This window comes from Microchirus variegatus (assembly GCF_963457635.1).
Source record: "Microchirus variegatus genome assembly, chromosome: 1".
In the NCBI taxonomy this organism is placed as follows: domain Eukaryota; kingdom Metazoa; phylum Chordata; class Actinopteri; order Pleuronectiformes; family Soleidae; genus Microchirus; species Microchirus variegatus.
Genome location: NC_139802.1, coordinates 7,055,152 through 7,072,279, shown reverse-complemented (window position 1 = coordinate 7,072,279; position 17,128 = coordinate 7,055,152). Strand labels below are relative to the sequence as shown.

Genomic DNA, 17,128 nt, shown 5'->3' with positions numbered 1-17,128 from the left:
TTTATCAAGCCTTTTTATTGTAGTTGTTACATAGTTTTTGCTGTGGACACATAGATGCAATAGAAGCCTTGGTTGTATAGCGCTTGTATCCAAGCTCCACAGTGATGTAATGGCACAGGCAGCAATGTGTGTGCTGGGGCTAATGTTACATGAATAGAATAAAATGAGTGCAATGCAATAAAAAAGGCTTCTACGAGATTCCACAGGAGTAGCTGGTAAAACAGAAAACCTACACCTCAACCTACAACCAAAGTTAACCTCCCTTTATATCAAGCAGAAGTGACACTTTTTTAAAAAACCATGCATGGCCTGGTTTGCTTAAATTATATTTAGAATAATACTGCGTTTAGTCTATAATACACTATTCTACACATGGAGCAAAAACATTTAAAAAAAAACCAAAACAGACAGAAGAACATACACATTATTTTACAGCGTTCTCCCATATTACTTTACACGATCTACTGTGTTGTGTTTTTTTAGACAAAAGTCGGTACAATCTGGCAAACAATGAGCTTCTCTCTCGTCACTTCAGTTCTTAGTTGCATGCTACACATCGTGTCTAAGGTGCTGAATAGTTTTAAGTAAAAAAACAAAAAGAAAGAAACAAAAACGCATTGCTGGTGTGGTTTTATGTAGCTTGAGCGTGTGATGCGACAGATTCCTCTCTCTCTCTCTCTCTCTCGATGGCTATGTTTCCATCACAGTTAAGATTTACAATAGGATAGAATGACTCGCAACTTACAAACTGTTGTTGTGCTGAACCCAGGGTCATAACAGTTGAACCAAAACAAGCACAATGAGCTCACCAAAAGTTCAAGAACACACTCCCATTCTAAAAGGTTGATTTCAATACAGACTAACATGTTTTTATTATATTGATAAGTCGTGGAGATGTTCTGTTACCACTCTGATGTTTACATTGATAGTTAAATAATGAAAGAACACTCTCTTATGTCCTATAACTGTGATCTCCAGTGATGCCGGTCCAACAACACATCACTTTAAGGCTGCATCTACTTATATGTTTTATGTTGCATTTTACCGAGAACTTGACATGAGTGGATTATCACGCTGCCCGTGTTCTACAGTTCGGCCACAGGATAAAGCTAATGTGCATAACCATCCCTAAGTTGTCATAAATACTTTAAAAGCTATCTTCATAAACTATTTGATCCAAAGGTATATCATTGGAGGTAAAATAAACAACCGGAATTCTTGCAAGGGCAAGTAAAAAAAAAAAAACACTGGTTTAAAATAAATCACAGCTCATTCATGGTTGCAATATGATTGTTTCACCCCTCGCAGACTGCAGACCTTTTTATTAATCATTATGTCCCTGAAAACGTCTTAATAAATAACGGTCTCTGAAAGGCACTCTGAAATGTGCAGCTCGTAAATCTTCTAGAAAGTAAAAACAACAATGTTCTGTTCACTTCTGTAGGTTGTCGTCGTACACAACCCAAAACTCTCCCCCTCAACTGTTCAGCCCGTGAGTGAGAATAGGTTACGTGGTGTAACTCGTCTGTGTTTGTTGAAGCTGAAAATGTTGACATGGCGAGCATTGGTGCGAAACATGGGTTTCACTGGTAAATCTGTTACTCGGATTCATTCTTTTGTACCCGGTAAACGAATGACACCTGCCTCCGATCTGTGGATTTAGATTTAGATCGGACTTTAAAAACTGTGCTACTGTAGTTGGTGAGTTGCTGGTAAAACTGTTGAGTTTAGTTTTAGATCCAGATGTCAGAGTGGTTCATCAGTGTCAAGGTTTTCACATTCCATTGATACTTTCACATCCAGTGCAATTTTTTTTTCTTATTATTATTATTTGAGCACCTTCTCGAGCAAAATGGAACAGAAACATAAAACTACCACAGTAGTATAGAACAATAACTCCGCACAATGGCATCTATTCAATAGATGAAATGTCATTTCAATTCAATGTGATACTAAAGTTGCAGGGCTTACACTCACAGTAGAGTCTGTACCACATGTTTAGCCCTCTTGATTCAGTCAAGGCCACTGAGATTGAAGCGTATGCCAACAATTCTGACGACTAAGGAAAACACACATTCAAAGGAAGATGGTGATTGGGCCTCGTGAGTGCGGATCGTCAGCAAAGCCGAGTGGTTTGAATGAGTCAGTCAGTGTCAGCTCTCTGTGCCCCCCGTAGTTCATTTTGTAAATAAAATCTTGCTCAGCTTTTTTTTTCTTTTTTTTTTTAAAAATCCGCCCTCTTCAAAGAAGCACTTCAGCGTCAAGTCTACGTCAACTAAAACGCATAAAAATGAGATGAACTCATCGAAAGCTAAAGGGAGGGGGATGAGTGCCGAGTCTGATTGCAGCGGGGTCGCCGTGTTGGATGTAGGCAAATGGAGGGGGCAGTAAAAGGGGATTCCAGACGTCTTATATGTCCAACGGCATCCAGGGCCCAGCTTATACCTGCATCTCTGTCCCGCTTGAGAAGCCCAGAGCGCTGGCCTCCTCTGTGGTCAAACCATTCTTCAGTGTCCTCCTCACTGCACAGTCGGGAACAAAAAATAAGCCTAAGTGATGTGAGACACTGTATTAAAAACAAACTTTTATAAGAGATGTACGGAGCCCCTAAAGGGACATGGAGAAAAAAAAGAAAAGAAATGTTTAGTGTGCGCACGAGATACTTTCACGTGCGCACAAGATACTTTTGTGTGCTCACCAGATACTGTTAGAGGCTAAGCTAAGCTAACCAACTATGTGCGTGCGTACATGTGATGTCAATGAGTGAAACAGGAAGTGTGTGTGCCGTGTTGTTGTTTATGTTGGAGAGCCGCAGCAAGATCTCACGGGCACCCAATTACTTTCTGTTGAGCACGAGAAAGCATTGTTAACAACGCCAACCGTAGTAAAGGGACCGCTAACTCCTTAGCTTGGGTTAGCTCGTTCGGCAACAACACAACAACTGGCGGGACTCCGTCTGCATTGAACACGGCACTTTATTTCAGTATTGCAGGGTGATGCACAGCCTCTCTGGGTACAATGAGACTCTCTCGTAAAGGGGGGGGGACATAACCAAGCAACAGTATGAAGCGTGACAGTCTCGCTGCGGCTCTCCAACATAAACACGGCACACACACTTCCCATTTCACTCACTGACGTCACACGCACGCACACACATAGTTGAGTAGTGACACAGTATCTCGTGAGCACACGAAAAGATCTCACGCGCACACAAAAGTGTCTCGTGCGCACGCAAAAAGTATCTCGTGAGCAAGCCAAACGATCTCGTTAGCACGCAAGCAGTTTTTTAAGGAAACGTCGATGACAAAATATATGACAATAATCTTGAATTCTTGTCTTGCTTAGAGTTCCAATTAGAACAGAGTTACACTTCACACCTCTCGTGCTGTATCTACACAAACAGCTGATCACACAACATTCATTACTTGATGACTTACGTGATTTTCGGTTGGCGCGGGACCGTCTCCTCTCTCGAGGCTGCGTCCGCTGGCCGGGCCCCTGAGTGGCTGACCTGACGATCCTCTCCATGATCTCGTCTGCCGTGTCGTCCGCACAGTTCACCGGGTCACTGCTGGCGGAGCACCACGGGGGAACGCGCCCTGCGTGACGGGCACAAACAGAGAGACTCTTCGGTTCTGTTTGGTTCTTATCAGGGAAACACGACTGCTGTCTTGAAATGCAGTTGCAGTGGTGTGGGTGAAGCTTTACAACATGAGCATACTGATGTTACGCAGGTGTAATGTAGAAAATGTTTAGTTAAAGGTGCCATATGTAAGAATGTGGCCAAAAACGGTTACTACATTCAAATTAAAAATACTGTGGTCTTTTAGGTTTTGTTTTCTGCAAAAGATTTTTTTTAATGAAAATATTTTGTCTGTACTGTTGTTGTTGGTGAGTTCAGTTTGTTATATGAACATTATTCCCGAGTCTCTGTGACATATTAGGAGGATTTTATGGCCAGTTGCTTTAGATCTATTAAATAATGCCCCTTTAAAGGACCGGCTCATTCTTTCCAAAGTCCTTGTGAAGTACATTTTGTCATCTGCCCATTTCCACGCTGACCGTACGTGCAGATCTGTAGCAAAACTCAGTCCAGTCTAGTTTGTGTTTTTCTTTTTTTACATAGAATGGGGGTAACCATGGAAACTTGCTTGAGGTTATTTGAGGAAGTCCACCAGCTCCAGATTATGTACTCAAATAAAACTAGGAAATATGGACAAAGACCTGATAAGAAACTGCTACTGGACTGGAAAATGAGGAGGGCGTATGTTCGCGATACGATATGTGGAAGATGCGGAAAAGCAGTAAGTAATGATCTCGCCCTAATGATCCAGTGTATAATAATTAGTGACATCTAGTGGTGAGACTGCAGATTGTAACAAAATGGAGGACTCAGACACTCAAGACTGTTTGCATACTAATCTGCTTAAAACATGCATGCACAAGATGGTGGCCTCTATAAGCCTCTTCCTTCAGTACTCTACATTATGAAACCTCTTAAATGTTACACACTGGACCTTTTTCAGGTAGAATTATGCTAATTTGGAGATGTGTGTGTGTGTTCATTTTGCAGTTATATTCCCAAAGAAAAGCATGTGAATGAGGAAGCTACGACGCTGTAACCCGGTAACCTGTTTAGGAGACTGACCTCTGGCGCTGCCAGCTCTTGTTCGTGTTCTGAGGCCCGGCACCGTGGACGCGCTGCCCTCCCCGCACTGCAGGCCGCTCTTCAGAACGGCCTTCATGTTCTCGTGTTCGGCTGCGTCCTCGGCATACTGGATACCCTGAGGCTGGCTTTCCTGTGGGGAGCTGCCAAATTTACCACTCTGCAGGGAAAGAGGGTGGAGTGCAGGCGGGGTGGGGGGGGACAGCATTAAAACAGCTGATATTTTATTAGTAGACGAAGGTGTAACACAACTCCATGCTCTGCAAGATTGAGTATTTCAGAGGAACTCATGAGTAAACGTCTTAGTATCAAACTAGATGTAGTTGTAGAGACGTCACAGCAGTTAGTTAGACATGTTAAGGTGTCTAAATAAATAGTCATTTTTCTTCCCGTGACAGTTTGTTTTTTGCAAAAATGCAGACACACCAACGTCAGGCATTGAGCTGTGAGAAGTCCATTATTTTCTACAAGGAAGTTTCTCCGTGATCATTTTTCAGTCGACACTGCGGACGTCATGCACACACTTGTTTTCTTGTCTCTCTCTCTCTCTCTCTCTCTCTACAGTATCATCACCGTGAACTTCCTCATTCATGCGGGATCACACAATCCTTCAGTCTTTCCACTGACCCCCCGTTCTTCGTTAATCCTCACAAACACACCGGTTATTGTTCAAAGTTGCGACAACTGACAACGTTAGTCACGACGAGGTTCACACGTCACCACCTCCCCTCCCTACCTCGCTGTCATCGTCATCCTCGCTCTACAGGGACGAAGGAAACGGACACAAATATGCCGTAAGGTGAGATGTGAATACAGAAGTGCACACATAATAATAGATGATTTTAAAAGACACTTTAGGAACTATGTATGGTTGTTTGCTTTTACACTAAAATAAGGATGTAGCTGAGCATAGAGACTGGACACTATCTTGTCTGAACCATAAAAGTTATTTACAGTAAGGGCTATGGGTGGATTTTGGCAGGTTTGGACATTCTAGTCTACACGTGATCCCCAAGCTTTCAGAGTTTCTCCCAAACAAAGCCAGTGATTACAGTCTCATTGTATAAAAAAAGCTTACGCGGTGTGTATCTTATCATCTAACCCTCATGACAAGAAGAGAGTAGGTGTGTTTCACAAAGATGTATGAGCAGGATTTTCACGCCAGAACAAAAACACCCGCAGAACACAAGCTATGGAACAACTGAACACCTCTGTAAGAATGTGTTTAGGGTGTGGGTCTTGTTATTTCTCCTTCAGGGATATCCAAAGGTTTTAATTTTCACACAGTGATTGAATTAGCATCCCTTTGAAGACCGTGAGGCCCCTGCTGCAGAGTCCGGCTCTGAGAAGCCGACTCCTCGGGGTTTAAGGGATTTTAATCACGCAGGGAGGTATTTGCTCTGGCCTTTCCTCGCCTGCTGCAGCTACAGAACGGGATACACTCAAAACAATTAAATGAGTGTTTTTGCAGTAAACCTATACATGCGAGTACTGACAAACCACGCTGATGTCACTGTAAATACAAGCCTCGTCTGTCATAACTGGCCCCGGTTTGGTGCTTTAACCAGATTATAGAGAGTATAACCAGTGTTGAGGGATTGTTTCATGGAATTAGAGAAATACTTGTCAAACAAAGACAAAGATCAAGAAACGGAGAAAAGGCGACACGTGACCACTTACATCTGTTATCATTTTCCCCCTAGTCTTGTTCCTCTCCCGGTGGTTGGCCCTCTTCTGTTTCTGCTGCAGCACGCGCTCTCTCGTTGTGCGATACTCCAGGGCAAACTCGCTCAGGATCTTGCTAAAGCGGTGAATGCTGACCTCTCGCACCGCATATATCGGATGGCCCAGGAACAGCAGGAAGGCGTGAAACCTGTGAGTATATAAAGAAACATCGTACTCACTGGACCAAAACCGAGTTTTGAAATAGAATCAATAACATTTAGATTTAACAGCTGAGCGTACCTGTTGATAATCCGTCGATGTACGATCTTGAGAATAATGATTCTCTCGGCGCAGTCTTTGAGGAAGTCGGACATCTTTTGCTTCAACGCTGGCTTCATCTCATGCTTTGCTATGACTTTGAGGTGATCCCACGATGCTTTGCACCGCCGCTCCATCTGGGCCAAATTGTCTTGAAGCTGGTCAAAGTCCACCTGACGGCAACATCACAGAATAGAATTGACTCACATGTATATATATATATATATAAAAAACCCATCAATGAGCTTCTGAGAAGTAAACACGGCTCACCTTTGTCAAGCGGGTGATGGCTCCTATCTCAGAGTAGAGATCAGTGCTGTCCGGAAACTTCTCGACCACAAAGGAGCAGGTGTGGTGCAGCAGAGACTGCTTATGGACAGTGTCCTTCACTTCTGGCACTTTCTCCAAGTAGCTGAGCTCAAAGCCTTTAGCCTAAAGATGTACGCAGGTAGAGCAGCACACTCGTGAATGTGAAACGGAAACAACTGTCTGAAAGTAAAAAAAAAATAACCGGGGCCTTCGACTCAAAGACCAAATTGGTAGCAAATTTCCTTTTTGGCACAGCTTGAAACAAAAAAAAGTGTGTGGTAGAGTAGATGTGTAGATTTATTAGGCTGAGATTATCAGAACCATAATCTACATCGGTCCTGACTGACTGCTCAGGAAAGATCATAATCCTAACGTGACCTCCCTTCTTCTCATGCCAGTTTCAAATGGCTTACTGCAAAAAATATAAATGCAGCCATTATTTGCGGGAACTACTTGTTTTGATGTCGGTGACTTATGTTTCCCCTTTTTTTTCTTTTTTTTTTAGCTCTCACATCCCAGATGTTCACTTGCAAGGCTGAAGTAAAAGCAGAGACCCCCTCCTCCCCCCTCCCCCCAACACAAAGTGAGACTATAAAAAGAAACCCGACATGCGAGTTCACACGAGCGGCCAGACAAACACTTCCAGAACAGACTGAGCCAGGTTCTGCAGAGACAAGCATTTCTTAACTGTAGAAGGACAGGAGTTTCTGCCTGCTGCAGACAGTCAAGCAGCACATTCTTCCACACACAGAGTTCACTGTTATCCTTGCCAAATAAATATGTTGGCAGTGGAGCAAGGGGGGGGAGAAGGAGGAGCGTGGGAGGAAATGGACGAAGAGCATGAAAAACACACAGAGAAGGAAAGTGGGGAAAAAAAAAAAGAAAAGAGAGAGGACATTTTAAAGCCATATATGTCTGGAAGATTACTCACATTGGTGCCGTTGAGGAAATTGCCAATAGCCAGCAGTGTGGTCAAGATGTGGCGGAGTGTGCTGTTTTTCTCCAGCTGGTCCATCCCTTCCTTCAGGTCCTGAAGAGGCTCTGCCACTTCCTGAAAAAATGAAAAAATGACAAAAAGACAATTCAGTCTGAAAGGACATCACCTGAGTCTGAATGTGACAATAAATCCTGCTCTTATTGATTAAAACTTTTAAAGCTTTTCACAGAAGCCCAATTTATTTACGTTTGCCCCCTGGTGGCCACCTGCAGTATGGTAATAAACTTGGTTTCTTAACCCTTTAACACCCAAGCCTCAAATGTCCGTCTTTTTTTGTTGTTGCTTATTTTAACCATAAAATGAAAATGCCCTGTAAGTTATTTTGCCCATTTTTCCAGAACAATGTTCAATATTTGTCAGTTATTTACAATTTACTGCATATTAAATTGTTTTATTGAGTAAAAAACACTGTAGGTGTACATGAACACCAGATGTGCAGATTGTGTTGAATTTGAAATTTGAACAGTTTAAAACATATTATTTGTCTCAATGTGCAGCAACAGCGGGAATGAAATTACTGAACTTCTCAGCTTTCAGAAACCGTTGTAATTTTTCCAGTAGCACAAACTGTTGCATATTTACGGTAATGCAGAGTGCGTTCATGCAAACGTGTGAACGAGTTTTTGGCACCTTTATAAAATAGTTCCACCCAGAACCCTTTTGGAGGGTTCCACCAAGAATCCTTTTAAAACCCTTTATTCAGGGAAGGGGTTTTAAAGGTCACATAGAGTGGTCCTGTTGCACATATATGTTAGTTATGGAGGTCGACTTACATACATTAACTTGTTTTTATGGTCAAAAACCTCCTAGTTTCTGTAAACAAGCTGATAGAAATCCTCTTTTCTGACGGTGTTTTTCTGCTGCGAGATTTCAGAGTGAACTTTCACCCCCAGAAGACAGAGTCTTGTGATTGGCCAGTACTATCCAGCACATCCGTTCTCAGAAGCGCAGCGCCCCCCCTCTGGAACGGTGGATGCATTGCTCCTCATTATCAAAACATTGTTTTAACAGTGTTTAAAAATAGCTTCTTCACGACTCCCCGCCGCAGTCCCTTTTATGACTTTGACCCGGAGTCAGACCCAGAGTCAGAAGACACTGTCGCTCGTGAAACACCTCCACAACGGACGTTATTCTTCTTCTGCGGTTCAATGTACGCAACCGGATGTGCCGTACGTAACTATTACGGGATTTTCAGTGATCTCGTTGAGCCCCGAGATTACAATAAAACACAACGTTCTCAGCAGTGGCTGAACTGTTTGTTTCGAACCGTCAGGGCTTCATAAACAAGGTAATGACGCAGATACACACCAAAAAAACAGCCATAATAGGAACTTCCGGTCTAGTTCCGCTTTAAAGGGTTCTCTGGATCAAAATGGTTCTTACCATTCATGTTACCAAGAACCCTTGAAAAACAAATGGTTCCAGGTAGAACCTCAGCCCTTGTAGAAGGACCCTTTTGGAACCCTTATTTCTAAAAGTGTGATGTATCTGCTTGTGATTAGAGTGAACAGGAACGAGTCTGACCTTTTCAATAAGCTCATAATCCATCTTGAATGCCCACAGCTGCAGGCGAGCAGACAGCTCAGTGATGGAGGAGAGGATGAGAAGGAACTGTTCAGCGCTGCCCAGGGGAATATCAGGGTTGACCAGCTGAGCTTCCTGGATCCTCTGCTTCTCCTCCTCTGTGGGGATCATGGTGAGGATTTTCTAAGCCAAGAAATGTGAGGAGGGGGGGAAACAAAAGGAGAAGTTGTTTCTTTTACTTAATATTTTAGTGCAGTAAATGATGGGTACGGGGGAGGAAACAAACCAATACTCGCGTCTCTAACTCTGTTTATCTAAGATGTTTCACATTTTCCCCACAAACCTGCGTGACACCTGAACTTTCAACCTCTAATTTGTGTCAGGTTGAATGTACCTCCTGAGACGAGACGTGGAGAGAGGAATACTCCTCTGCCGCAAATTAATTCAAGGAGGAGCCGGAGGCTGCGGGTTATCCATCACCAAAGGGGATCGCAACAACAGCCATTATCTACAGAAGTCCTACAGAAGGTCTGTGGTAGGGTTTTTTAAAAACAAAGCTGAAATTTTCACCACAGGTGATTGATTACTACACAGAATACGCAGCCAGAAACACACACACGATATGTCGTGGGCAATCCCATGTAGATGAGTTAAACCTCGCTCGTGTGGGGAAAATCCACTGGTGTGTTTTGGTGTGCTGCATGCGTTGAATATCATTCGAGAAAACCATGTTTATTTTGGACCCAGTAAATCATGTTTTTTCTTGCATGTCCTAAGAGAGAATCCCTTTAAAAAAAATGCTTACCTCAATTCCCTCCTTGTTTAGTGCGTACTCATCAAAGTTGAGGATAGCAGTCTTGATGGTGCGTGGCGGAGGTAAGACAGTCAAACCTATGTTAATGGCATTGCTTCGTTTGGAATCCAGGACTATGATTTCTTGCCGTTTCCCATCGACAGCTGCTTTCTGTAAGAAATCCCACCAGAAATCAGGTGTTAAGGTTTGCTCTTATAGACACAGACTTTTTTGGACATTTTCATGAAAGGGAAAAAGCACCTATGTGTTACCATACAGTTGCCGGTTCACGTGCACCTCTCATTATGGCAGGAAACAAAATGGTTTGGGATGTATAAATGGTAAAAGGATGTTGTGATTGCGCAGTGGCAGCAGAGAAAGGTATGCAGCAGAAAACCACGTTGTTGCTTAAAAAATCAAAAGGGTTTATTGTCTTATGGTGAGCATGAAGTATGTGTTAGCCTGAGGGCGATGGCAGTGGGAAGCTTGTTAGAGTCGTGGGACTTCTGAATATATCTCTTTTTGTGGATATGATGGTTTAACTTTGATGCTACTCATAAAGTGCGGAGATTTGGTGTGTGTGTGTGTGTGAGAGAGAGCGAGAGAGAGGGATATTACAGGAGGTGTCATTAAAATCTATATCCTGGGGAGGAGATACTAAAAAGGATTTTTGAAGGCCGGTTTTATTCAGTGAGATGCAAAAAAAAATGATCCTATCTGTCCCCCACCTCTCCTCTGTCCCCCATTTTTCCTTTCACCTCAACCTGTCGAGGCAGATAGCTGCACATCATTGAGTCTGGTTCTGTCAGAGATTTCTTCTTCTGTTAAAAGAGAGTTTTTTCTCTCCACTGATGCCTAGTGTTTGTTCATCGTGTGAATTGTTGGATTTCTCTGCTCTCCATGATGTTGTCTATGTACAGTGCCTTGAGATGATGTATATTAAGATTTGGCGCTACACAAATAAAATTGAATTGAATTGAAATCTCTAGAACAACCTGGTTTCTCAAAAAGCTTCATTTAATGCCACTGTAGTTGTTAGTTACCCTTGTGACGGGCAGCTCCTTGGATTTGGACTCAAACAGCTGCTCCAGTTTGGATGTGTCCAGTTTAATTGGCTCCAGTTTGGACCAGAGGGACTCCTTACAGAATTTATGGCTCTTGCACTGCCAGTCCACTGGACGCACCTCATTCCAGAAGAGACGGATGGTCTTCTTCTTCTTCTGGAAGAGAGGCCCCTCGCCTCGACTGAGGTGAGGGGAGGGCGGCGGTATCGGGGGCATGAACGGCGGTGGCGGTGGCATCATTTTGCCGAGCATAGGGGGCGGCGGGGGGCACCCAAACAGTGGTGGGGGTGGCGGCAGGGCGGGGTTACACAGAAGAGGAGGAGGAGGCGGTGGTGGTATCAGGTCACGTGATCCCATCATATTGTCCATATCTAAAATGTCCAAGTCATCATCGTCCCTCAGGTCCGTGAAGTCAATGTCTTTGATCCGCAGCTCCCTGGGCGACGCCATGAGCTGATCCCAGATATAATCGGACTCTTTCTTGGGAGGTAAACCAGACGAGGCTGTGGTCGCCGATGATTTGTCAGTCTGCTGCTCTTTCGACGCCTCCCCCTCGGCAGGAGAGGTCAGACCTTTGACTAAATCTCCAAACTTCTCCGCCACTGCGCGGACACTGCCCTGGTTGTCCAGATGTCCCACCTCCATTTTTTTCACATTCTCTTCTCTGGCCTGTCTGTGAGCCTCCAGTGTGGAGATCCTGCTGGCCAGACTGGCCACGGACGAGTCACCGACCTCCGACTCCTTCTCACATTTACATGCTTCTTTCTCTGTTTCTCCGACGCTCTCTTCGTCCTTGTTGGCCGTCGTCTGAGCGTAGAGCATGTCCAGCATGAAGCGCTTGCTGTTCAGGATCTCGGTGCACTGGTCATTCACATCTGCGTCTTTAATGCACTGCTGCGTCCACTGGCCTGTTGATATTGACGGAGATGTAATTAGGATATTGAGAGCATAAAAACAGTTGCTAAGAGAGAACGTTACATGCACATCAATCTCACCTGTGAGCTTCTCCTCCCGCTCCTCCCTCTCCAGTGTGCTACTCGTAGAGGAGATGCTAGACGCAGAGCAGTTGTCCTTTTCATTCACTTCCTCATTCTGTCTCTCCTTCTCACTCAGCATTACGCTGTCATCTACGTCTCTTTCTGCCGTCTGCTCCCTCTCGCTCTCCTCCTCTTGCTCCACGTCTGCGTCTACATCCTGCTCTCCCACCTCTTCTACGTTAGCCACCTCCACTTCTTCTACCTGTTCCTCGTCCACCGCCTCATCCCTGCACTCTTCCCGCTCCTCAAGCTTCTCCTTCTCTCGTCGTTCTTCTTTCTCCGTTCCTGACCGTTCGTCCGACTCTTGCTCTGTCGCTACTTTCTGATGAGACTCAGCAACATGTTCCGTCTCGGCATGCGACTCTGTCTCAGTCTGCTGCTGTTCAGGCTCAGAGGGAGGTGTGGGGGCAGATTCGGATACTGTTAATTCTGGCGCCGGACTTTTGGTTCTGGTTTGTGGGTCAAGGTTTGGCTCTGGGACGTGTTCTGTTCCTGGAAGAGAAATCAAAACAATGCAGAAAAATGTGACTTTAAATACTTCAGCTATGGGCCTTTTATAGGATCTGATAGTGTTGAGAAACATTTTTGTTTATAGTTGAAACAGCTTTGAATTGCTTCCTGACATATCATTAAGTGCGCACAGAGAATGTCTTGATTCAACATACATTTTCAGAGTCCAGATACACGAAGCTGTCCTAAAGTCATTATAAGAGTCATTACCATACAGCACGTTTTTGAAAACCTCCCCAAAAAATTCAGGAAGTCTACTTTGGAAAAATAACAAACTATTTTGATGTCGGTAAAACAAACTTTTTCATCATTGGACCACAGGAAATCACTGAAGCTGTTAAATCAAAACCTCACCACAGACTTGTTTTTTGCTGAAAAAAAAAAAAAAAGTAATGAAAGCACTTCCAAAAAATATTGACTTTGCGATTGTTTCATTTATTAATTAATTTTTGATCCTCATATTTCCTTTTCTTGCGACCAACCAGCACCTGAAGGGTACGTTTAGGTCTTAGGAAAAATAAATACTTATGTTTGCACACCTCCAACATCTATTTTTCACATCATAACTTTTACTGATCCATTTCATCTGAAGTGCAATTTCACTAAAGATGACTTACTCGATGCTTGTTGTGCAGCACTAACAGTGTTTTCCTGTGAGCTGATGGATGAAGGTGTGGCACAGCGCGACGCTGCACGGCTGGAGGGGTTGGAACTCAGACACAACGTAATTTCCGTCCGTCCTCTTGTTGGCATTCTGGGTCGCTCGCGCTCAAATTCCTCAGCGGCGAGTCTCTCCACAGCCTTGTACCTGCAAAAACACGACACGTGCCGCTGAACCTAATGATAAAGGCGGCTGAAATCTCAATTTAGCCATTTAATCATTGTGTTGGAACAAGATGGAAGCATAGCACAAGGAAAACACTGCTATTTGGCTTTATTTTCTCAAAGAAACGTATTAACTCAAAAGTACACGCTACGAGAAAGATGAGCTCTTAAAGCTGCTATTACGATTTGTGTGCATTTTGACGCATTTGTCTAATTCCCCAATAATTGTGATCCCATTATAGGAATTCAGTTCATGAGATGCACGTTCCTGTTTACTAAAGTGAAAAAAGGTGTGGGTATTAAGAATAAGCTATAAATGACACCGTGCACAGTGAGATAACCACAACACATGCATGGAAAAACAGAATTACACACTTGTTCTGTTAACATTTGGACGTCTTCATGGTGAGCAGTCCTAAAGGGGCCCTGACAACTTTAATTCAGTCTGAGCCTGGGTGAAACTTACTTTACATCTGCTATGAATTTCAGAAAGTGCTTGTGCCTTTTTGATCCACATTCACAAACTGCTGCGCTAATATGAATCAACGAAACCATAAAATGAACTCACCTTTCCTCCCGCGCTTGTCTTGCTTCTTCCCTTTTGTCCACATAGTCGCGACTGAAAGAGAAAAACAAAAGTAGGGACACGGAAAAGAGACAATTATAGACTGTTTTCATAGCAGGTACTGTATATGTCATTTATAGCAAATGCAAAGCAAACTGAGCACCATAAAATGCTAAGAAAACATAAAAGTATGGTATAGTGTAACCCATGGTATAGTGTATAGTATTCCCCCTGCCAGCTTTTATTTGACCTATGGAACATTTGTAAGTCGAGACTGTGCCAACTATATTTTCTGTGATAAAAGTCATGGAGTGTTTTTTCTGACTCACTTGAACCGATTCCTCTCTTCTCGTTCGATTCTCTGCAGACGCTCCTCTCGGTCCAGGCGCCTCCGCTCTCTCTCTGCAGCCAGTGATTCTTGATGCTGTCTGTACGACGAAGTTAGCAAGCCCCCTAAAGTGGGTCTGCACGCCAGAGATTAGATAAGGTAGGAGTTAATCATAAACAATCTTCAAAATGTCGTGTTGCGCTTCAGCTGTGGCTCAGTCCACGTGCTGACCTGTCAGGTTTGGAGTCTGGTGTGGAGGCTGCTGCACTGGTGAAGCGATGAATGGGTGATGTAGGAGCCTGGTGTCTGCCAGGGTAAGCAGTGCCATTGGCAGTGATTCTGTTAAAAGAAAAAAAAAAAAAATTCCACTGAAGAATAGTATATATGTATGTAATATAATATTACAATACAAGTCAAAGTTCAGAAAATTATTTACTGCATTTTGTAATTTGAAAAAAGAGAATTCCCACATGAGATGCAATCAAAGATATTAACCACACTCTAATGCAAGGATGAGAACTTAAAGATATAAACTGTTGTGTTGCCATTTAAACTGGCATAGAACATAGAACAAGCAACAAAAGAACAATTAAATTGCAGCCTTTGAAATGTGCGTTTTTTTTCAAATTCCACTTTAAAACATTTTTTTTTTTTACAATTAATTGTTTAAAAGCTACTCCATCGTTCATGCCGGTGCATATGTTTTCCTTTCAGTGGGGACGTATCGATGCAAAACTTTTAGTTTTCACCTCAGAACCATCCATCCTTCATGGATAGTATCCATCCATCCATTATCTACCGCTTTATCCTCCACATGAGGGTCGCGGGGGGAGCCGATCCCAGCTGACATAGGGCAAAAGGTGGGGTACAACCTGAACAGGTTCGCCAGTCCATCACAGGGGCCACAAACAACCATTCAATCTCACACTCATACCTCGGCTCAATTTAGAGTGTCCAATTTACCCAAAATCTGTATGTTTTTAGACTGTGGGAGGAAACCCATGCATTCTCTTATTCTGACCGGGTTGTGAACCTGGGTTTTCTTGCTGCAAAGGCAAGAGAGCTAACCGCTACAGCACCTGTGTGGCCCCCACACCTCAGAACCATCATGCATAATGTGCAGACATGTGACCCTATTCACCCTCTTGCCTTACCTTTCAGACCAGCAAGGCTTTCTAGCTGTGTAACGCGTGGGAGGGTTGTTTGTTTCTGTCGAACTGAAGATGAGAGGTAAGAGAGGAAAAGAGAGCGACAGTCAGGTCCCACACTCCAAAGATGTAAATCATAAAAAATGTTAGTCACACAGGCAGGACAGAGTGAGACAGCAGTTGCAGGTAGAAGGGCTGCAAGACTACACGGTGATGAAGCCTAGAAGGGCAGAAACTATTTCTGTTTGTCCTGTTTATTCAGGGCACTGTTTAGAACGCAGTAAAACTGCCGTCGTCTAAATAAATACGACTCATTTTGGTTATCTTTAACGAGATCATGTCGTATTTTCCACTGCAGAGAAAACAAAATAATTTCTGCTTTAACGGCGTCAGGGAGGGATGCATGCTGAGGAGCTGTCGCCGCTACAGAGCTCTGCAGAAACGAGAGAAACGTGTGACTCATGCAGATACTTTCAGTTCCTTAATGCGTCAGATGAATTTATTGACTTTCGTCTCGCGTTCATTTTGATGTGGAGCCACAACAGAAGAGAGATGAGCAGTACATGTCTGCAAAATAATTATTTCCAGCAACCAAAAAAAAAGGAAGTTATTATGAGTTTCCTTCCTCTGGTAGAGACAATGTTTGTTGATGACAGATGAGACGTAAATCACATCTAAATACAGGCTACTATGATCAGGAAAACATTTTTTTGTAAGATGAAAAAGCAGAGAGGAACAAAAGCCAACGCATGTCCACAAAAAAACAAGCAAGTGTGATGTCATTTTTGAAGAGAAATAGTATCACTAAAATCTATTTTTACTTGTATTTCTTTTATGTGTATGTACAGTGAGCTACATACAGGTGCAGACACCAGTGACGGGGAGGACAGTGTGTTTCCACATTGTGAGATACAACGGCACACACAAGATGAACCTGCAGTGCCTTTCCTCTGTCCTTCCATGTCTCATTCGCTGACAATTCAATATACACCTGGCTCTGGTTCAAGTCAGTGGATGGAGCGGGGTCGATGGAAGGGAGGGATTTGTGAGGTTTGTGGAGACTGACATTGAGAGTGTGCAGTGCAGAGTCTGGCATTCTACTCATAACAGGGTGGTGGTGGCAGGGAGAGGAACACACCAAGGACTAAAGGTCCCCTTTTCAGGTGCGACGGACACAGGAGAAGATGTCCTGGTCTTGACGCTGACATATTCTCTCTGCCCTTCAGGCTCACTGGCTTTAGGAAGGATGTTGGCCATACACTTTAAGCTCAAGCACATACTAGGAGTGTCTGCTACAGCTGGAGCCACACTAGGATGACAAAAAAGAGGAGGAGTCTAAATGGGTAGAGGAAAGGATCAATACAAAAACTACGCAAATG

General features: G+C 43.6%; 1 protein-coding gene across 1 annotated transcript in view; it reads right to left on the bottom strand.

Annotated features, from left to right (window-relative positions):
• Positions 1-49: 49 nt before the first annotated feature.
• fhod3b (formin homology 2 domain containing 3b) overlaps positions 50-17,128 on the bottom strand; it is a 117,873-nt gene continuing 100,794 nt past the window's right edge. The window contains exons 11-27 of the mRNA XM_083890694.1: positions 15,756-15,818; positions 14,833-14,940; positions 14,603-14,737; positions 14,277-14,327; positions 13,501-13,691; positions 12,332-12,865; positions 11,316-12,244; positions 10,285-10,443; positions 9,480-9,662; positions 7,890-8,009; positions 6,920-7,081; positions 6,632-6,822; positions 6,347-6,539; positions 5,403-5,426; positions 4,649-4,826; positions 3,438-3,599; positions 50-2,522 (exon numbers count right to left, since the gene is read on the bottom strand). Coding sequence (XP_083746820.1) covers positions 2,440-2,522; positions 3,438-3,599; positions 4,649-4,826; positions 5,403-5,426; positions 6,347-6,539; positions 6,632-6,822; positions 6,920-7,081; positions 7,890-8,009; positions 9,480-9,662; positions 10,285-10,443; positions 11,316-12,244; positions 12,332-12,865; positions 13,501-13,691; positions 14,277-14,327; positions 14,603-14,737; positions 14,833-14,940; positions 15,756-15,818 — 3,466 coding nt within the window. The 3' untranslated portion in view covers positions 50-2,439. The remainder of the gene's footprint in view (positions 2,523-3,437; positions 3,600-4,648; positions 4,827-5,402; positions 5,427-6,346; positions 6,540-6,631; positions 6,823-6,919; positions 7,082-7,889; positions 8,010-9,479; positions 9,663-10,284; positions 10,444-11,315; positions 12,245-12,331; positions 12,866-13,500; positions 13,692-14,276; positions 14,328-14,602; positions 14,738-14,832; positions 14,941-15,755; positions 15,819-17,128) is intronic.